Below are 23,433 nucleotides of genomic sequence, written 5' to 3' on the forward strand. Positions count from 1 at the left end.
AATTATATTATTTAATTTATATGTATATTATACTAATTTATATAAAAATAGGTGTCATCATTTAAACTGTCCAAATAGTTACATGTTTGATTTGAAGGAGCTTTTAGTAATTCATAGTCAAAGAAAAAACACTATTCACTTTAACTGATAAGACAGGAAGATAGCAAAAATGCCTATCACCTCAGTGTTAGAAAGAATCATTCCACCTGCCTCCCAATTTCCTACCTACCTTGGTCCCTAACATAGGCATGTTTGCCCTTTCTGCAGTTTCGTGGTATGGCTCCATCCTCCTCTCTCTTTCTCTGGAGTAAAGTAATTAAGCATATATGGCTCAGCCCCTTTTGGTTTCTCTGTCCTACAAAGGAGCCTGTCCACAGAGCAGCCAGTCTCTGCCCATCAATGAAGTAAATTGACCACAGCATACTCTGTCCCTGTGTGTCAGGGAGGGGCTAGATAGAGTGAGAAGAGGTGCTGCAGTTTAGGGGTTAGTAATTACAAGCACATTGGTTACAGAGCTAAGCATTATGCTATAAACATTTTTATCACTGATAAGGTTGATATTTTAAGTTTCAACTGTCTGATTCATTTGTCTATTTCTCAAAATGCTGAAGGTACAGCCTATCTTCTTCTGGAGGCTTAGTATAAAAGCAAGAACAAAGAGATAAATGGGGGGGAAAACTTTAAGCAAAAGGAACCAGGACTTGATGTTTTGAGAAGTTTTCAGCCTGTCCAAATTGCAAAAGATTAGTAAAGTCGCTGTTAGGAAAGCATACTCTGGAGAGAAGGGCAAGAGTGTGGCTGAATAACCTTTTGCTAGTTCTGACTAAAGCATGTGATTCATGGGTCCTCCCAATGATCTCAGAGGAAGCTAACAATAAAGATGGGATTATCCAGGAAAGATCTGTCTATGGAATAGATGACCATGACATACACAAGAACAAGATCTTTTGAGAATGTTATACCAACAGAAATACTGCTAGCTTGAATTGAAAGACACAAAGGCAGGATGAAATGAAGGAAGGGTACTATACTCCAAAAATTCTACAGACTACCTTTCTCAGCCTCTGGTAACCATCATTCTACTCTCTATCTTCCTAAGTTCAATTGCTTTAATTTTCAGCTCCCACAAGTAAGTAAGAACATGTGGCCAGAGCTGCAGATCCATAGGCACAGAGGCCAAAGCCAGAGCCACAGGTACAGGGCAGAGCCATGGATCCAGAAGGATAAAGATTCAAGTCACAGATCATTCGTCCTAATAGTATTTGCCCTGCTGAATTTCAAAGTTGCTTGGAACTGCTGATATCTTTCTTCCTTGATTTTCCCTCATAAAATGGAAATGTCTATAACTTTCATCCTATGTCTGTCCCATCATGGTATTTTGAAACAGACAACTTGCTTACTAGTTTCATAGGACCACAAATGGAGAATTTTGCACCAGGATGGATTCTATCCAGTCCTCCCATAACTGATTTAGATGATGAGATTTGGAACTTTTGAGCTAATGATATTTAGCTGAGATTTTGAACTTGAAATGAAGCTGAAAATTGAAGGATATTGGGATGGATCTTTGGGGACCACTGGAAGGACCATGGTAGGCTAAACAATAATGCCTGAAGATATTCCATGTCCTAAACCGCGGAACCTGTCACTATTACCTTATATGGCAAAAAGGGGGTGGGGGAAGCCTCTTCAGATACAATTTAGAATCTTGAGATGGGGAGATTATCTTGGGTAGGCCCTAAATGCAATCATGTATATTCTTTTTTTAAAATTTTTTCTTATTTCATGTATATTCTTATAAGAAACAGACAGAGGAAGATCTTTGACACCCACACAGAGGAGATAATGTGAAGACAGAGGCAGAGATTGGGGTGCTGCAGCCACAATTTCAGAAGCTGGAAGAAGCAAGGAGCAAATTGTCTTCCAGAGCAGCTTCTCCACTGGAGGGAATGTGGCCCTACTGATATCTTGAGCTTGGCCTAGTGAAACTGATTTTGGATTTATGGCCTCCAGAACTGGAAAGAAATCAATTTCTGTTGTTTTAAGCCACCAAACTTGTGGGATATTTAATATACTTAATTGTAGCTATAAGACAAAAACAAAAATGGGATACACATGGAAGCATAGTATGTAAATACTTCATGTTCTGTCAAAGCAAAATATATAACTAAAAATGGGGAGAAGGATAGAGAGAAAATAATGGAAAGAATAGGAACATAGAAAAACTCACTTATTGTACAGGCAATAGGTAGAAATCAAAACAAAAAAAAAATTTTAACTGACATACCTGACAATGATATGTAAAAAAAGAAAACAAGATTAAAGGCTCTGTAAAAGGTATATATACAAAGGTAACCACCAGAACAAAATTACAAACTTCCTAAATACCAAAAGAAATTTTTTAAAAGAACAGAGAAGAAACATCACATAGAAAATGTAGTTGTAGTACAATAAACAGTACTATAAAATAATGTGATGAAGTTAACATCAAACATACCAGTAAGTGTTATAAGCTTACTTCAATTAAAAGAAGAATATTTTCAAATTATCTAACAAGTCAAGACTGAAGTCTACATTGTATACAACAGACATACTTAATACAAAATAATTCCAGAAGGCTAAATACATTAAAGATCTAAAATACAGAAAGCTAAATGTAAAAAGCCAAGATAAGCCAGGAAATTGGAAACAAGAAAAAAGTAGAGGTTTCATTCCTGATATTAGATGAAGTAGAAATGAAGTCAAAAGGATTAAATGTGACAAAGCATACTTTATAATGCTAAAAGTTAAAAATCACAATGAAGATATAACACTTATGTTCCAAAAAACATGTACCAAAAAACATAATAATCACTTTTATAAGAAAGGAAGTATTTAACACCGAACAATGAAATATATTTAAACATAAAATGCAAAGAGAAATAGAAACATACTAGTAGTAGGAGATTTTAATACACCATTCTCAGAAGAAAATAGTGGCAAAAATAAATAAGGATACAAAAGTATTAAACAACATAAGCAATGAGGTAGATCTATGGATATACCTTTAGAACTTTATACTTTGTTAGAGTATATACCTTCTTCTCAGGCACATACATGGAACATTTGTAAAAATTTGATCATATATTAGGTCACAAAGAAAACATCATTAAGAGGCCGAGGCGGGCGGATCACGAGGTCAGGAGATCCAGACCATCCTGGCTAAACGGTGAAACCCCATCTCTACTAAAAATGCAGAAAATTAGCCGGGCGTGGCGGCAGTCGCCTGTAGTCCCAGCTACTCAGGAGGCTGAGGCAGGAGAATGGCGTGAATCCAGGAGGTGGAGCCTGCAGTGAGCCGAGATCACGCCACTGCACTCCAGCCTGGGCTACTGAGCGAGACTCCGTCTCAAAAAAAAAAACAAAAAAAAGAAAACATCATTAAGTTCCACAAGTGGAAATATTACAAATCACACTCTGAATGTAACGTAATAAAACTAGAAAAACAAAAAGACTCTGGAAATTTTTTTTTAAATCTTCTATTAGACAATTCTTAAGTAAACATGAAAATATAAACTGAAATTACCTCATTCCTAAAGTAACAAAACACTACATACCAGAATGTATGGTACACATTTATAGTAGTGATCAGAGTAGAATTCAGAGCCCTAAACATGTTTATCAATTAAAATAAAAGAATGAAAATTAATGTATTAAATTCTCAACTAGGGTTACTAGAAAACAAAGGAAACCAAAACAATGCATAAGGAAGGAAATAAAGATAAAAGCAAAATTGATGAGGAAGAAATCAGAAAACTAGACCTCTAACTGATAAGTTAAAATGTTAGTTCTTTGAAAATTCATTAAATAGGCAAACCACTAAATAACCTAATTTTAAGAAAGAGAACAAACCAAAACAAATGATTGAGGAGAACAAGTAAGCACTGAAACAAAATTTTTTTAGAAGTATAGAGATTATTAGTATATCTCTATAGAAATACACTGATTAACCTAGATGAAATGGAAAATTTCCTAAGAAAATATAACTTACAAAAATTGGCTTGAGAAGAAATAGAAGCTTAAATAAACAAGCAAATTTGTTTATTTGGCACTTCCCCACAAAAAAAAAAGAAAAAAAAAAAGCACCATGCACATACACAAAAAGCTATCAGCCTCAAAAAACAGATAGTCTCAGTGCTATATAAATTGTTCCAGGACTTAAAAAATTAGAAAAATCTTCCAGATGGTTCTTATGAAATCAAGTATCCCATTGTTATCTCAATCTGATAAGGGCTGCAGACACAAAAAAACTACAGAGAATATCATTCATGAATTTTAACACAAGAATACTAAATAAAATATTAACAAACAACCTCCAATACTCCATTAATGAAAATAACACATTATGGCCAAATAGAATTTATTGCAGAAATGCAAGGACACTGCAATATTAGGAAACTCATAAAATAATGTACCATATTAAGAGACATAAGCAGAAAACTCATATGATTATACATACCAAAAGTCTGATAAAATTAACACTTATTACTGATTAAAATAAAACAATCAAGAAAACAAGAATTGATTGGTATTTCCTTAGCATTGTTTTAAAAAAAAATGTATCTGGGTATGGTGGTTGCATGCCTATAGCCCCAGCTACTAGAGGCTGAAGTAGGCTGAGGTGAGAGGCTGAGGTGAAAGGATCACCTGAGCTGTGATCATGCCACTGTACTACAGCCAGGGTGACAGAGTGGGACCCTGTCTCAAAAAAGACTAAAAATAACAATGATTTTAAAATTTTAAAGAAAAAAAGAAAGAAAAAAGACCTCAGTACTAAAGCCAGTACCTTACTTAAAAGGAAACAATAAAAGTATTTTCATACAATCAGAAACAAGGCAAGGATCCCCACTATCTCCATTATTATTGAACACTGGCCTGTAACTAATAAAACATACAAAAGAAACCAATTAGAGGTGAAAGACTTAGAAAACAAGGAAAACAATGTCTATTTGCAGATGAAATGACAGTCAACCTAGAAACCTCTAGAAAATCAGCGCTAAAACTAATTCAACCAAGATTCAATAAAGTAGCCGAATATCAAGGCAACACATGGACATCAGTAGCTTTCATAAAAACAAAGAATAACTAGTTAGGAGGTATAATGGAAAATAAAATTCCACTTAATAGAATAACAAAAGCCCCAAAATACTTAGGAATAAACTCAATAAGAAATAAGCAAAATCTATATGAGAGAAATGTTAAGACACTGCTGAAAAACAGAAAAGTAGACTTTTTTCCTAGTTTTATTAATATTATTATTATTATTATTATTATTATTTTACTTTAAGTTCTGGGGTATATGTGCAGAACATGAGTTTTGTTACATAGGTATACACATCCCATAGTGGTTTGCTGCACCCATCAACCTGTCGCGTACATTAGGTATTTATTTCTCCTAATGCTATCCCTCCCCTAGCCTCCAATCCTCCAACAGGCCCCGGTGTGTGATGTTCCCCTCCTGGTGTCCATATGTTCTCATTGTTCAATTCCCACTTATGAGTGAGAACACGCAGTGTTTGGTTATCTGTTCTTATGTTAGTTTGCTGAGAATGATGGTTTCCAGCTTCATCCATGTCCCTGCAAAGGACATGAACTCATCTTTTTTATGGCTGCACTGTATTCCATGGTATGTATATGCCACATTTTCTTTATTCAGTCTATCATTGATAGACATATGGGTTGGTTCCAAGTCTTTGCTATTGTGAATAGTGATGCAATAAACATATGTGTGCATGTTTCTGGATAGTAGAATGATTTACAATCCTTTGGGTATATACCCAGTAATGGGATTGCTGGGTCAAATGGTATTTCTAGTTCTAGATCTCTGAGGAATCGCCACACTGTCTTCCACAATGGTTGAACTAATTTACACTCCCACCAACAGTGTAAAAGCATTCCTATTTCTCCACATCCTCTCTAGCATGTTACTTCCTGACTTTTTAATGATTGCCATTCTAACTGGCGTGAAATGGTATCTCGTTGTGGTTTTGATTTGCATTTCTCTGATGACCAGTGATGATGAGCTTTTTTTCATATGTTTGTTGGCCACATAAATGTCTTCTTTTGAGAAATGTCTGTTCATATCCTCCACCCACTTTTTGATAGGGCTGTTTTTTTCTTGTAAACATGTTCAAGTTCCTTGTAAATTCTGGATATTAGACCTTTGTCAGATGGGTAGATTGCAAAAACTTTCTCCCTCTCTGGAGATTGCCTGTTCACTCTGATGATAGTTTCTTTTGCTGTGTAGAAGCTCTTTAGTTTAATTAGATCCCCTTTGTCAATGCTGGCTTTTGTTGCCATTGCTTTTGGTGTTTCAGACATGAAGCCTTTGCACATGCCTATGTCCTGAATGGTATTGCCTAGGTTTTCTTCTAGGATTTTTATGGTTTTAGGTCTTACGTTTAATTCTTAGGTTTAACTCTTTAATCCATCTTGGGTCAATTTTTGTATAAGATGGAAGAGATCCAGTTTCAGTTTTCTGCATATGGCTGGCCAGTTTTCCCAACACCATTTATTAAATAGGGAATCCTTTCCCTATTGCTTGTTTGTCTCGGGTTGGTCAAAGGTCAGATGGTTGTAGATGTGTGGTGTATTTCTGAGGCCTCTGTTCTGTTCCATTGGTCTATATATGTGTTTTGGTACCAGTACCATGCTGTTTTGGTTACTGTAGCCTTGTAGTATAGTTTGAAGTCAGGTAGCATGGTACCTCCAGCTTTGTTCTTTTTGCTTAGGATTGTCTTGGCTATGCAGGCTCTTTTTTGGCTCCATATGAAGTTTAAAGTAGTTTTTTCTAATTCTGTGAAGAAAGTCAATGGTAGCTTGATGGGGATAGCATTAAATCTATAAATTACTTTGGGCAGTATGGCGATTTTCATGATATTGATTCTTCCTATCCATGAGCATGGAATACTTTTCCATTTGTTTGTTTCCTCTCGTATTTCCTTAAGCAGTGGTTTGTAGTTCTCCTTAAAGAGGTCCTTATCCCTTGTAAGTTGTATTCCTAGGTATTTTATTCTCTTAGTAGCAATTGTGAATGGGAGTTCACTCATGATTTGGCTCCCTGTTTGTCTGTTATTGGTGTATAGGAATGCTTGTGACTTTTGCACATTGATTTTGTATCCTGAGACTTTGCTGAAGTTGCTTATCAGCTTAAGGAGATTTTGGGCTGAGACAATGGGTTCTCTAAATATACAATCATGTCATCCACAAACAGAGACAATTTGACTTCCTCTTTTCCTATTTGAATGCCCTTTACTTCTTTCTCTTGCCTGACTGTCCCGGCCAGAACTTCCAATACTACGTTGAATAGGAGTGGTGAGAGAGGGCATCCTTGCCTTTTGCCTTGCCCATCCAGTATTCTATTGGCTGTGGGTTTGACACAAATAGCTCTTATTATTTTGAGGTATGTTCCAATGATACCTAGTTTATTGAGAGTTTTTAGCATGAAGGGGTTTTGAATTTTGTCAAAGGCCTTTTCTGCATCTATTGAGATAATCATGTGGTTTTTGTCTTTGGTTCTGTTTATATGCTGGATTACATTTATTGATTTGCATATGTTGAACCAGCCTTGCATCCCAGGGATGAAGCCCACTTGATCGTGGTGGATAAGCTTTTTGATGTGCTGCTGGATTTGGTTTGCCAGTATTTTATTGAGGATTTTTGCATCNTTTTTGAAGGGCTTTTCATGTCTCTATCTCCTTCAGTTCTGCTCTGATCTTAGTTATTTCTTGTCTTCTGCTAACTTTTGAATTTGTTTGCTCTTGCGTCTCTAGTTCTTTTAATTGTGATGTTAGGATGTCGATTTTAGATCGTTCCTGCTTTCTCCTGTGGGCATTTAGTGCTATAAATTTCCCTCTACACACTGCTTTAAATGTGTCCCAGAGATTCTGGTATGATGTGTCATTGTTCTCACTGGTTTCAAAGAACATCTTTAGTTCTGCCTTCATTTAGTTATGCACCCAGTAGTCATTCGGGAGCAGGTTGTTCAGTTTTCATGTAGTTGTGCAGTTTTGAGTGAGTTTCTTAATCCTGAGTTCTAATTTGATTGCACTGTGGTCTGAGAGACTGTTTGTTATGATTTCCATTCTTTTGCATTTGCTGAGGAGTGTTTTACTTCCAATTATGTGGTCAATTTTAGAATAAGTGCAATGAAGTAAGAGAACAATGTATATTCTGTTGATTTGGGGTGGAGAGTTCTATAGATGTCTATTAAGTCTGCTTGGTCCAGAGTTGAGTTCAAGTCCTGAATATCCTTGTTAATTTTCTGTCTCATTGATCTGTCTAATATTGACCATGAGGTGTTAAAGTCTCCCCTACCCAAGGGAAGCCATGAGGGACTGAGCCTAAGGAAACTTGCACTCTGGCCCACATACTGCACTTTTCCCACGGTCTTCGCAACCCGCAGACCAAGAGATTCCCTCCAATGCCCACCCCAGCAGGGTCCTGGCTTTCAAGCACAAAACTGGGGGGCTATTTGGGCAGACACCGAACTAGCTGCAGGAGTGTTTTTTGTTTGTTTGTTTGTTTTTTCCATACCCCAGTGGCGCCTAGAATGCCAGCAAGACAGAACTGTTCACTCCCCTGGAAAGGGGGCTGAAGCCAGGGAGCCAAGTGGTCTGGCTCAGCGGATCCCACCCCCATGGAGCCCAGCAAACTAAGATCCACTGGCTTGAAATTCTCGCTGCCAGCACAGCAGCAATCTGAGATCGACCTGGGACGCTTGAGCTTGGTGGGGGAAGGGGAGTCCACCATTGCTGAGGCTTGAGTAGGTGGTTTTATACTCACAGTGTAAACAAAGCCACCAGGAAGTTTAAACTGGGTGGAGCCCACTGCAGCTCAGCAAGGCCGCTGCGGCCAGACTGCCAGGATTTCTCCTCAATGGGCAGGACATGTCTGAAAAAAAGGCAGCAGCCCCAGTCAAGGACTTAAAAATAAAACCCCCATCTCCCTGGGACAGAGTACCTGGGGGAAGGGGCAGCTGTGGGCTCAGCTTCAGCAGACTTAAATGTCTATGCCTGACGGCTCTAAAGAAAGCAGCAGACCTTTTAACAAATGGAGAAATATACTATGTTCTTGGATAGCAAAATTCAATATCATAAAGATGCCAGTTCTCTCTAGTTAATTTAATAATAAAACATGGAATACTATGCAGCCATAAAAAGGAATGAAATCATGTCTTTTGCAGGGACATGGATGGAGCTGGATGCCATTATCCTCAGCAAACTAATGCAGGAACAGAAAGACAAAAACACCGCATGTCCCGCTTTTAAGTGGGAGCCAAACAATGCAGTCTCTAATAAAAATACAAAGTTAGCCAGGCCTGGTGGCGCATGCCTGTAATTCAGTTACTTGGGAGGCTGAGGCAGGAGAATCACTTGAACCTGGGATGTGGAGGTTGCAGTGAGTCAAGATGGTGACACTGCACTCCAGCCTGGGCAACAGAATGAGACTCCATCTCAAAAAATGAAAAATAAAATAAAATACTGAAAATAACCTAAATTACCATATATATGAGAATGGTCAAATAAACAATTCACACAATTTAGTACTATGCAACTGTTTCATTTTATTATAAAAATGAAGAAAAAATATATCTGTAAACTTATAAACAGCTATGGGGAGATTTCCAGGATATATTATTAAGTGGTAAAAGCGAATATAGATGGATATGTTAATTACCCCAACCTGATCACTATACATTATATGTATCAAAACATCTATGTACTCCATGAATATGCACAGTTATTGTCAATTAAAATAAAGTAAAATAAAAGCAAATATAGTACGTTACCTTTTATATAAGAAAGAAGAGAAAATAAGGATATATATATTTATCTGCTTACATTTATAAAAAGAAACACAGAAAGAATAAATTTAAAAACTAAGGAAACTGATTACCTACAAGGGTAAGTGTAGACAGGAACTAGTTAGAAGGGATAGGGGATGGTGACACTACCCTAAAACAGCTTTTGTATAATTTTGTCAAAAGAGAGGTAAAACCTAAAATTGAATACAAATAGAAACAAATGAACCTAATTATATTTCACATAATACAATAACCTTTTAGAAATTTGCAAACAATCTTCAACTCTACTTAGCAGGTTACTTTTGCATTAGTATGGGCGCAGCAATTCCAAAACTACTTTCTATGTATTGCAGGATTGAATATGAATAAATATACTTGTGTAATGTTTGGAGACATGCTGCTCAGTGTTAAAGAAGAGTGATACAAATATGGAATAAGAGAGGACCAAGATAAAACCAATAGTGTTAAATTGGACTTGGAAGTATCACTGTAAATTCATGATTTATAGCTAAATAGAAAACTAGATACTAATATAGATATGTTCATATACACATGACAATAGGTATATATATGTATGTGTGGATATATATGTATCTGTTGGTCTAAAAACAGTAACTGCCAAGTGCAATAAACACATCTAATACTTAGAGCTTGGTTTCTAAACACACTTCTTTAATAAAATGAGTTAAGGATTCTTGAAGAAATGGTTGATTCCGGAGAAGAAAAGTACAATAAGAGCTATGTTGTGCCAGAAATTAAATGTTAAAGAAGATATGTTAAAAGGATACCAGAATTACTTGAAGAAGCTCCCAAGTATGTGACAAATAAACATCAAAATAAATAAAAGAAAAAACAGTATAATCCATTGAAGGAACATGGCAGACATCACTGTAACCAAACAATGAAAGTGAACAGCACCAATAATTAAACCAAGGTATCACTGCCTCTTGATATTACACACTGAGGACTTAGCATCACTTTAGGGGTATTCCTGCTCAAAACGCATAAGTAAGCTGAGTCTAATAATGAAGAAATTATAAGACAAAGTCAAGTTAGAGGGAATTCTGTAAAATAACTGCCCTGTACTTCTTCAAAACTATAAAAATGTCATAAAAGGCAAAGAAACACTAAGATTAGATTTTAGAAGATTCCAGGTTTTTTTTTTAAATGAAAAGACATGAAAACTAAATATAATAAGTGATTACGATTAGTTCTTTAATCATCCAAAAAAACAAAATAAATATTATTGGGACAACTGGAGAAATCGAAATAAGGTCTATGGATTAGATAATAGTGTTAAATCAATGTAATTTCCTGATTGTGATCATTGTACTGTGATTTTATCTGAATGAATGCTCTTTTTCTTGGGAACCACACACTGAAGTATTTAGGGATAAAGGAACACGAAGCATGCAACTTACTTCCAAATAGTTCTTTAAAAATGTGCGTTAGTCAACTGCAAAAATATGGAACCAACCTAAGTGCCCAACAACCAATGAGTGGATAAAGAAAATGTGGTATAGACACACCATGGAATACTGCTCAGCCACACATACACACACACACAAATAATAATAATAATGTATTTTGCAGCAGTTTGGTTGGAGCTGGAGACCATTATTCCAAGAGAAGTAACTGAGGAATGGAAAACCAAATACCACGTGTTCTTACTTGCTAAGGAGCTAAGCTATGGGTATACAAAGGCATAGAGAGTGATATAACAGACTTTGGAGACTCAGAAGGCGGAGGGTGGAAGGTAGGTGGGGGATAAAAAAACTGCATATTGGGTACAATGTGTATTACTCAGGTGATGATGGGTGCACATGTACATGCATGCATGTGTGTGCATACTCAGAAAAGGAGATAAAATGATAAAAGAAATGTGGAAAATGTTAGTAATTGATGAATCTGAGTAAAGAGTATATAAAACCTTTTTATATTATCCCAGCAAATTATTTTGAAATATCAAAATAAACACATTTTTAAATAAAAATAAACTTCCATTTAATAAAAAACGATGCAATAAGCAAACATTGAAATGGCCATGGAAAAAAGCTACGAGTTGTAGTATTTATGCCATATACACATACCTGTCAGTATTTGTGTTAGACTGAGAGTTTAGAGAGTTATCCAACTCATTCTCATTCTCACTTTCTCCTGACTGGCTATTAATAGTTCCTTCTTCTTCACCATCTACATCATTAAGAGCCTGTCTCAACACAACAATAAAAATAGCACAAGTTGATTAGATATATATTCAAACTTTCTTTTCTTTTTTTCTGTCATAACAGAAGAGAGGTCCCTCCTCCTAAGCCTTCCACATGTTGTAGAACACAAATCCTCTCACATCCTTCCACTCCTATCAATTATCCTATCTCTCGAACATTTTCAACATCTCTCTCTGTAGTGGCTTCAGTTCACCAGCATTCAAATGTGAGCAAGCCTGTCCCATCTTAACCTGACCCTATACTTACCTTAAGCTATATATATCTTCTTTCTTCTACCACCAAACTTCTTAAAAGAGTTGTTCCACCCTCCTCACTCACCACCTATGCCCTGCAACTTTGCTTCTGCCCTATTGCTTCACTCAAACTGCTCTCTACAAGGTCAACCTCAACACACTCATTCCTAAATCAAATGGATATTTCTGCCTTTGCCTTCCCTTACTTTTCTGACCACTCATTTCTTTCCTTTAAAATTCACTTGGCCAGGTATAGTGGCTCATGCCTAAAACTTTAGCACTTTGGGAGGCCAAGGCGGGTGGATCACTTGAGCCCGAATGTTGAAGACCAGCCTGAATAACATGGCGGAAACCATGTCTCTACAAAAAAAATTTAAAAATTAGCCAAGTGAGGTAGCCCACACCTGTAGTCTCAGCAATTCAGGAGGCTGAGGAGGGAGAATAACCTGAGCCCAGGAAGGTCGAGGCTGCAGTGAGTTGTGATCGTGCCACTGCATTCCAACCTGGACAACACAGCGAGACCCTGTCTCCAAAATTTAAAAAAAAAAATCTACTTGATACACATTTCTTTTAATTCCCATAATACCGTATTTTCTTAGATTTTCTCCTACTCTTCTGGCCCTTCCTTCCCAATCTCCTTTACTGATCTTATTTTTCTACGCTTTCCTTATATCTGATGTGACTCAAGTCACATCACACCTACTAGGTAAGCACTCAATAAATTTTAGCTATTATTATCTATTCTTACCTTGTTTGGTACAAACGGTATTCACATAAGTGCAATACAGTTAAGTAAGAGCAAATCTAGCAACCACAACTAGCATTTGTTGATATTTAAACTTTTAAAATATTTACCACAAGGCCTATATCAACCTTTTCTCCCCTCATCTGATCCACTTTCTGAATGTTTTTATCTAATTCCAAAGCTGTAATTACAAACGAAATGCTATTAATTTCCAAACCTCTATCTTCACACCCAGATCTGTCCTAAGCCCTAGACATTCATATTCAACTGCCTATAAGAGATTCCTATTCTGGCCAGGCACAGTGGCTCATTCCTGTAATCCCAGCATTTTAAGAGGCCAAGGCAGGAGAATCACGTGAGCCCAGGAGTTTGAGACCAGCTTGGGCAACATGGCAAAACCCCGTCTATACCAAAAATACAAAAATTAGGCAGGTGTGGTGGCGTGCACCTGTGGTCTCAGCTATTCAAGAGGCTGAGGCAGGAGGATTGCTTGAGCCCAGGAGGTAAAGGTTGCAGTGAGTCATGACTGTGCCACCGCATTCCAGCCTGGGTGACACAGCAAGAACCTTTCTCAAAAAAGAAAAAAAAAAAGATATCCCTACTCAATAGGCCCAGGCTGAACAGCTTTCTAACCCTTCCTACCATTCTTCCAGAAATTCTGTTCCTGCCAATATTACCTAAGACCATGAAGAGCGTCACCATCTACTCACAAGCCAGCAAATGAGGAGTTATCCTTCTTTCTCACCTGTCCTGTCCTGTCAGCCACCCAATCCTGCCAACTCTACCTCATTTTAACCACACTGAAGTCTATCCCTGTTCTCCTCTATTTCCTTCCCTATTGGCACGGCTTTAGGTCAGGCCCTCACCACTTCTCACTAAGATGCCCACCTAAGTCTTCTAACCAGACCCTCTCCAGTCTTGTCCCTCCCCAATCCATCTTCCACACTATACTGGATCTCATCATACTCCACTCTTTAAAATCCTTCAGTGGCTCTACTTTTACTTTCCAGTCCTTAGTCCTTCAGGACCTAGGTCCTACCTCAACTCCTGCTACTTCCCTAATCCAATGACAGAGACATGCCTTAATCATCTATGTATCTTAGCATCTAGTGCATGATCCAAAATATTACATGATGAATAAGTGAGTAGGTTTAGTCTCACTAATTCCTATATGGATGAAGAAACTAGGACCCAGAGAACTTAAGTAATTCAGTTATAATTTCATTTTTTCTTGGTGACTCAAGATTATCTACAGCAACACCAAATTTCCCTTCTGATGTATAGTGGTCCTCTGCTTATCTATCCAGGTGTCCTCTCTCTCCTCCCTCACCGCCATTTTTCTCTGCTACCTCTGCTTTGAGAGGCTCACATCACTGTTTTTCATCTGCTATCAGCTGTAAATTGATAAAGAACTTAAACCAGGTAGGTAAATTAGTTGTATCAGTAACATTAATTTGAAATTCTACTGCTGTATTAACAGTAATAGGCTCAGGTGTGAGAATGGACTCTTCAACAGAATAAAATGTGACTGCTTTATTCCATGTTGCTGGGATACATCGTGTACTTGTTTCCAGGCTCCAATTAACTGAAAAAGTGCTTAAAGTGTGACTGAAATAAATAGGGCACACTTCACTATATGATTTATTTAAATCAAAGTAAAATCTTCAGTTGAACATACTACAGCAATAAGACATTCTAGGGTGATTAAATTTCCAACTATCTGAAAGCTAACTTCTCATTAAGTGCCAAAACATAAATGGTTTTTGCCTGGAAATATGACAAAAGGTTTTGGGCTATTTAAAATATGTGTAACATTTTACCTAATTGCCTTTGGAAGTATGAAACAATATAATTAACATATCTTTTATGATTCTGGACCTTGCAACTCCCTAGGACTATCCCTCTAATTGATGATTCTTTTCTTTTTTCACAGAAACTATAACTTAGGAAATTTCAGTAAATAGATACTGAGTCCTAGTCATGCATAAATTGTTTTATTTTAGTATTAAATTATTCATAGGCTTTTTAAAAAGTTTACTATCTCAAAATTCTAAACATTTTCATTAATTAAGAATTCCCATTAGGTTAGAATACAGCTAACTAATGTTTTACTAGTGTAATACAATTCTCCCATGTAACTAGTTGATAAATTGCAAGTTTCTTGGGAAGCTATTTTTTAAAAATCCTAATACATTAAGAGAGACTAACATTTATGAAGTACTATGTTCCTGGTATTACACCAGGAACTTTACCTAACTTATCTCACCTGATCCATGTAACAACGATATCAGGTACATTCTAGTCCCATTTAACAAAAAACATAGAAGCAAAACACATTCTGAGCTCACCCAGATATTTTAAGAAATCAGCTCAAGATCAAACAGCTAGTAAGTAGATCCACCTGACTCCAAGTGGAAAGACTCCCCGCTGTTTCCATAATGATTGATGGTGGCAGTCTTGTGGAGCCACGTGGCCTAGATTTGAATCCCATCTCTGATGCAAACTATGTGATCTTGGCCAAGTCACTTAAATTTTCTCAGCTTCAATTTCTTCATCTGCCAAATGGGGATAACAACAGTATATACACCTACTAGGTAAGCACTCAATAAATGTTAGCTATTATTATCCAGTGTTGTTTGGTACAAACATTACTCACAGAAAGTGCAATACACTTAAGTAACAGCAAATCTAGCAACCACAACTAGCACTTGTTGATATTTAAACTTTTAAAATATTTACAAGGCCTATATCAGCTTAAACTTCCTTTCAGCATGAGTGTTATAGCTGTGAGTAGAACACATTACCTGAGGTTCTATGACAGACTCATTAAAGATAGATTGGGTGATAGGGTCTTGATTTACCACAATGGGACCCTGAGAGGAATCAGGAGCCACTGTTATATTTGGAAACCCTGCAAAAGGAAAAGAAGTTGTGATGATTTGTTTCATTTAATTAAATTGACTTCACAAGCTACATACTGCCATTGGTTTGCATCATCATATGAAAATCTTAAACAGCAGCTCACATTAATGTAGTGCTTACTATATGCCAGGCACTGTTCTAAACGTACTTACATATATTAACTTATTTTACTCTCATAAAACCCTGTAAGTACTATTACTATTTTACAGATCAGTAAACTGAAACTCACAGACATTAAGTAACCAGCCCAGAGTAACACTAATAAATTGCCAAGCTGGAATTCCAACCTTACACAAAAAAATTAATGATGTTTCTAGAAGATTAAGATAAACAATGAACTACACACACATTAAAATAAATAATGCATATATCTGACAAGAGGCAAAGTTCCTTTTATAGAGACTGAAGTTGCTTTAGGTTTCAAATTAAGCTTTACTCAAGTCACATTTTAAAATTACAAAATCCTGTACTTTACACCATAAGATATTTTAGTAGATTAAAACAATTTACTTTTCCTTAGCTGAATTATTTGTAACACAAGTAGTTAATATTCTTAGTGGAAAGGAAACAGATTATAATGACTCTAACCCTAACAACCCTTGTAAATCCACCCTATAATACTTGTAATACAAATAATATGATGCCTAAGAAAGGATTTTAAATTCTTCCAAATAGTCGTGGGCTATAGTTAATAAAAAAGAGAAGCTTTTGTTTGAATCGAATACCTGTGCGCCTACGAGGAAACAGCTCTTTTGCTGCAGCTATTAGATGATCAGATTTCTCCAATACATCTTGCATCTGGTATTGATCAGAAAGAATCTAGACACGTGTTAAATGACAAGTATTATTATTCAGATAAACATATATTTACTTTTCAAATCACAAAGGAAAAGACTATAAAAAGGCCTGGAGCATGAAATAACCATAGGCTACCTTCCTAAAATCCTTCAGCACTAATATCCTTAAGTACCACTAGATGGGGCTATGACAATAATTACTGGCTTTCAAATACTTGAATGCAATCAAAGAAATACAATTGTGACCCACGATATTTACATATATGCAAATATACATATTTACACATATATACATATATACTTGTGTGTGTGTATACAAAATAAAAGTTTTAATTAACCTTGCTCCATGAGAACCACTGATATTTTCTTGTAAATTTCTATTCTATTTTTTAAATGTTGGCAGCAACTCACTAACTTCACAATTTATTAACAAATTATAATCCATAGTTTGAAAAACACAGATTAAACTTAGAGGTGTTTCAACCACTAGAGTGAATTCAGAATCCACTAATGTAATCCACTAATGTGTCATGACCTACAATTTTAAAGACATGACATAAGATATGAGTTTTAGGATTAAACAAAAAATGTGAGGCTTCTGTGTTTAAAAACAAATCAGTTTTTTACCCTGGAGAGGTAGGAACACAAAAAGTAACATTTACAGTAGTGCCTCTGATTATGCACTTTCAACTTAGGAACTTTCATAATTGTAAGCAAGGCCACAGGCTAGAGTAAAAGCCAGATAATTCTCTGGGCACCACCACCAGATGGCATTCTTAAGTTAAAAGTACTTGGAAACTGCTCAGTTTCCAACACTGACTCAAATTGATAAAACACCTGGTAACAAATACTCTTACCAGAATTTCTCTATACTACGGAATCAAGTATATATATAATGTGACCTCAGTTATTGTTTTAGGACACAGAAAGAAAAATAGCAAGAGTCACATTCTTCATTTTCCCCTTCTTCCCCACTATAGCCAAGCAGGTTGCCTGGCTTAGTGAGAAGAAAGCCCTGAATTTATTCCTTCCACAAACATTAAGCTCTGGAATGGTATCAAGTCAAGAGCACATTAGAACCAGAAGACTGAGAGTCGAGTCCCAGTCAACAACCCTTCCCCAGCCCTACAGGGTGGTAGATGGATATGGAAACACTGAAAACCTATATACCACTCTAGAGATGTTTGAGAATTTTGCTATAACTTAAATTATATTATCCCACAAACCAAATTTCTATTCCTGCTTAGCCATCTTGCAAGTACAAGCAATTACAAACTTAGGAAATAATGTGAATGAATGAGTATAATCTTTCACTATACTAGAAAAATTACACAAAGCTTATTTCCTAATAACAATTTTAAGAGTTTACTTTTTAAAAAGCATTGACCTATCAAAATAAAGAGGTGGAATTGACACATGAAGATTATAAATTATCTTAACCATATTGAGACCTGATATTGATTATAATGAGGTCTCATGTAAAAGCCATTATCTGTCACCTTCTGCTAGTGCAAGCTTGTCCAACCTGTGGCTCAGGACAGCTTTGAATGTGGCCTAACACAAATTTGTAAACTTCCTTAAAACATGAGATTTTTTTTACAGCTTTTTTTTTTTTTTAGCTCATCAGCTATCATTAGTGTTAGTGTATTTTATGTGTGGCCCAAGACAATTCTTCTTCTTCAAATGAAGCCAAAAGATTGGACACCCCTGCTTAGTCCCTGCCCTTGGGAAAAATGGTGTGAATGGTCAGAGATCACTGTATTGGCTTTTACTTCTTCTTTCTAGATTTATAACTCCTCTCATAAAGCCCATCCTCTCGATAGGTAAACTGATCTTCACAAGCCTAACTGCATATATTACTCCTCAAATAGTTTGCAGAGCACAAACTTAAACCTGTAAGTGGTGGTACACATGTTGGATTTTCAAAGGATCCCAGTCCCTGCAAAAAAAAAGTCATTATCAGAAACTCGTCATCTTAGCCCTTTTGTACCATGGTAATAGACACCAGGTAGAATTGGGGAATTACAAAGAGACTTTAGGAGTTATTACATTTTGGGGATTTATAAGATCTTTTTGAAAACCTCCCTCTCCATGAGTGAGAGGGAACCCTAATTTGCTTGATTCCCATGGCATGGGTACATCTTACAGCAAATGAAATCTAAGATGATGCTGGCCAAAGATCTTTCTCTTAATTTATGTTAATCTAGGAGTCCAGCTTTAGGTGGATGGGTCCTGTTAGCTTTAATACACAATGATGAGGCTTATGTGAATATGTCTAAGGAGGCTTCTTCCTTTGGTCCACTGCATCTCTTAAACAGAGACATTGCAAATTTACCAACATTGAAATAAAAGATGCACATATCCATTGACTAAGCAATTCTACTTTTAAGAATTTATCCTACAAATATATGTGTACCCAAAAACATTTTCAAGGATATTTATTACATTATTGATAGTAGCAAGGCAGAAAACAATCTGTGGGTAACTGACAGTACTACTTAAGTATCCAGCCATGTTCTTTTGGTTTCTCCTTTAACAGCAGAACTCCTGCATTTTAGCCAATTACATAGCTAGATTTCCCAACCATCTTTGTAGGTGGGAATGGCCATGTGATGACTTTCTGGCCAACAGGATATATGCCAGAACTTCTGGGTGACGTAATAGGAGTAGCATGCACCGTTCTTCCTGTTTCCTCCTGGCTGGCATATAGCTGAAGGAAGCTGCTATGGCCATTCTGTATTCAGAGACAGAAGTTGTGTAATAAAGGACTGCAGAGTTCCCTACCAGCTATACCACTTTCCTCTCAACTGTTTCATGAAACAGAAATAAATTTGTTTGTTTAAAACAAAACATATAGGACAGTCTTTTTTTATTTCCAGAAGCTTAAACTGTACTCTAATACACAACCTAAGTGTTCACCAATAAAGCACAGGATAAATAAACTGTGGTACATCTATATGCTACCGGCCATCAAAAAGAAAAGGTAGATGTCTAAGCACTGACAGGAAATTATCTCCAAGGTATGCTGGTAAACAGAAAACACCTGAATCCTGGTAAGAGCAGAGGCGCTCAACCCCTGCAGCACATTAAAATTACATAGGAACTGTCTAAAAAACACCTACATGGGGCCACATCTTAGGTCAACTGAATCTGAATCTCTGGGTATAGAGTCCAGATATAGTTATAGAGAGAGAGAGAGAGATTTTTTTCTTTTTTTTGAGACAGACTCTCACTCTGATCCCCAGGCTGGAGTGCAGTGGCACGATCTCGGCTCACTGCAACCTGGATTCAAGCGATTCTCCTGCCTCAGCCTCCTGAGTAGCTGGGACTACAGGCACCTGCCCCTGGCACCCAGCTAATTTTTAGGAGCTTTTTTTTTGGTTTTGTTGTTGTTGTTGTTTTTGAGACAGGCTGGACAATCTCGGCTCACTGCAACCTCTGCCTCCCAGGTTCAAGCAATTCTCCCACCTCAGCCTCCCAAGTAGCTGGGATTACAGGCACCTGCCATCATGCCCAGCTAATTTTTGTATTTTTGTAGAGATGGGGTTTCACCACGTTGGCCAGGCTGGTCTTGAACACCTGACCTCAGGTGATCCACCCACCTTGGCCTCCCAAAATGCTGGGATTACAGGCATGAGCTGCCACACCCAGCTGTTACATATTTTTTTAATGGAGCTTCTTGACTCTGACTGATTCTAATGTGCAGTGAGAGTTGAGAACCATTACACTAGTGCCTGAAGCAGCAGATCTACAAAAAGAAAGCAAAGAAACATCACTCACTGTCTCTCACCACCCTTCTGTAAACACCTACTTCTACCACATCTATAACTTGTATGAGAAATTCAGGACATGAGCAGGAACCACTAGAGAAAGGAAAAAAAAGCCCAGAGTCTGATGCAATCCAAGCAGGCTGCCTTTTTTCGTGGTGAGATCTGTTTTTAGGCCTTTCACTGAGAATTACCACATAACATTTAAATGTATGTGACTTGTCCAAGATCACCAAAAGATAATTATCTGTACAGAAGCATTCTCTCAATCAAGCCACTGTTCTTTTCTCAAGCTCATGTAAACATTTATTTGGAAGATATTATTCTTTCTGATGATGTCTAAGACTGTGACTTTCTTTCAATAAGAAGCCTAACAAATTCCTCAAAGACAATATATGATTCAAAGTTGCCATGAAAGGTCAGACAGCTAAGTGCTGTACATAAGCTTCAATCTGAACAAGGAGCAACACTAAAGACAAAGCACATTCCTTTACAATGACTTCAACTCAAATTTAAAAAGGTTATTTGCTGTAGTTTCCTCTTATTTCCCATATTGTTTATCCCTACATATCTGATTACTTATCCAAACACCCCACGTCTGGCAAAAGGTTAAGCCAAAGACAAGTTGCTTACTACTCAGTTGGATAAGCATACAACATTGTTATTTTTTTTCCAAAGTAATCTAACAGCACTGCTGTTAAACTGAGAAAAATAATTATAGCAGCTTACATATAAAAAGAGGAATAAGTAAAGATTGTGCTATTCATTTTATAAGTATTTATCACTGAAATCTCATAGCAATACAAGCAAATAATAATTTGAAATATGACAAAATTCAAGCTGAAAAGTTAAATAATTTACTTAGGGTCACATAGCTGGTAAGTTGTAGAACAGGAATTCAAACCACCAAACCAGACTCCAATCATCACTGTGTTGCTTTTTTTGAAGTCCACATGTAGATTATTGAATAAGAACGCAGTGATTACTAGAGTCTCTCCAATGTGAATCAAATTGAAGGAAAAAGAAAGAACCCTATTTATCTCCTTTTTCTCTTTCTAACTCTAATGCAGTGTAGCATTACCTCCTTCATGATAGACAATCTTCTTTTCTCAAGATTTAAAGTTTCAGGTTTCTGCTTCCTCCATTTTCTCTTCAAAGCTTTTTCTTGGAGTTCCCAGTGTACTAATGCTCTATTCTTTGATTTGTGTATTTCATGACGACGTACCTATATAGAAAAGTACATAAAGGAATCTTTCAGACACAAAGTTGCCTATTCAGATGGTGAGACCACCTACTCTAGTTCATCACTTTTTAAACTTTTCCTGGTCCAATATATGCATGTTTATATACATTCATAGCCAAAATTTTCAGTCCCCTAAATTTTCAAAAATAATCTTAAAGAAGAATATAGAGCTGGTAAACCTACCTAAAAGATATACAGAAAGAAATAATAATTTCTACTACTTTTCTGCAAGACTATCCAGCAAACTAGTGTTTTTCAAACCACAGGTTGGGACTCACTTAATGGATGATAAAATCAATTCATGGGTCAAAACCAGCATTTTTTTTAACATACACATACACACATATACACACACTAACTGAGCACAACATAAAAGGTACAAAATCCACTGAGTCCTCTTTGGCAAAGACACACTCATTTCATGATCATCACATCACTACCAAGAACTAATAATGCAGTGTGTTTATAGCCCTTCAATGGCCTCATGTGGAAGTGGGTCACTGAAAATATAGAAGTCAGGGAAGTAGAGTTCCTGAAGTACAAGAAGAGATACACGCCACAGGTCTCAAGTGTCAGAGGGGAGGGTTCACTAAGGTGGCTAAGAAATAAAATTAGATATTTGGTTATATAAGTACTCTAGTATTCAGAACTATGAACATGAACATATATGATAAAATGTACTGCTGAGTTTTCACCATGTAAATAAGAAATCAATCCATTAAAGAGATGATAACAAATATTACACAAAGGTTCTGACTCACAAAAAACAAATGAAGATTTTTTTTAGACAATTGAGGAGATCTGAATATGGGCTAGGTATTAGGTGATACCAAATAATTATATTTACTTTTGTTGGATGTAATAATGGCACCGTGGTTATGTTGAAAAAAAAAAGGCTTATTTTTTAAAGATGCAAACTGAATATGTAAGCACAAAATGATGTGTTCTCTGGAATTTACTTTAAAATATTTCAGTGAAAAAAGAAAAAGGTAAGATAAATGAAGCAACTATGGCAAATTTTTAATAACTATTCTATCTGGGTGAACAGTACATGGTAGTTATTTCTATTTCTTTTTTTTTTTTTTATTATACTTCAAGTTCTAGGGTACATGTGCATAACGTGCAGGTTTGTTACATATGTATACTCGTGCCATGTTGGTGTGCTGCACCCATCAAAACTCGTCAGCACCCATCAATTCATCATTTATATCATGTATAACTCCCCAATGCAATCCCTCCCCTCTCCCTCCTCCCCATGATAGGCCCCAGTGTGTGATGTTCCCCTTCCCGAGTCCAAGTGATCTCATTGTTCAATTCCCACCTATAGGTGAGAACATGCGGTGTTTGGTTTTCTCTTCTTGTGATAGTTTGCTAAGAATGATGGTTTCCAGCTGCATCCATATCTCTACAAAGGACGCAAACTCATCCTTTTTTATGGCTGCATAGTATTCCATGGTGTATATGTGCCACATTTTCTTAATCCAGTCTGTCACAGATGGACATTTGGGTTGATTCCAAGTCTTTGCTATTGTGAATAGTGCCGCAATAAACATACGTGTGCATGTGTCTTTATAGCAGCATGATTTATAATCCTTTGGGTATATACCCAGTAGTGGGATGGCTGGGTCATATGGTACATCTAGTTCTAGTCCTT

The 23,433-nt window shown here is 36.7% G+C and overlaps 1 protein-coding gene across 3 annotated transcripts in view; it reads right to left on the bottom strand.

Moving 5' to 3' along the window:
- SPICE1 (spindle and centriole associated protein 1) overlaps positions 1–23,433 on the bottom strand; it is a 72,337-nt gene that overhangs the window by 29,257 nt on the left and 19,647 nt on the right. For 2 of the 3 annotated variants that reach the window (XM_017858602.1, XM_017858603.1), the window contains exons 4-8: positions 21,618–21,761; positions 16,698–16,791; positions 15,855–15,961; positions 11,935–12,053; positions 8,824–8,931 (exon numbers count right to left, since the gene is read on the bottom strand). In XM_017858602.1, the coding sequence (XP_017714091.1) occupies positions 8,824–8,931; positions 11,935–12,053; positions 15,855–15,961; positions 16,698–16,791; positions 21,618–21,761 (572 nt within the window). The remainder of the gene's footprint in view (positions 1–8,823; positions 8,932–11,934; positions 12,054–15,854; positions 15,962–16,697; positions 16,792–21,617; positions 21,762–23,433) is intronic. The other variant, XM_017858604.1, reaches the window with a different exon arrangement.

The sequence above is a fragment of the Rhinopithecus bieti genome, unplaced genomic scaffold, assembly GCF_001698545.2.
Source record: "Rhinopithecus bieti isolate Rb0 unplaced genomic scaffold, ASM169854v2 scaffold_45617, whole genome shotgun sequence".
Taxonomy (NCBI): domain Eukaryota; kingdom Metazoa; phylum Chordata; class Mammalia; order Primates; family Cercopithecidae; genus Rhinopithecus; species Rhinopithecus bieti.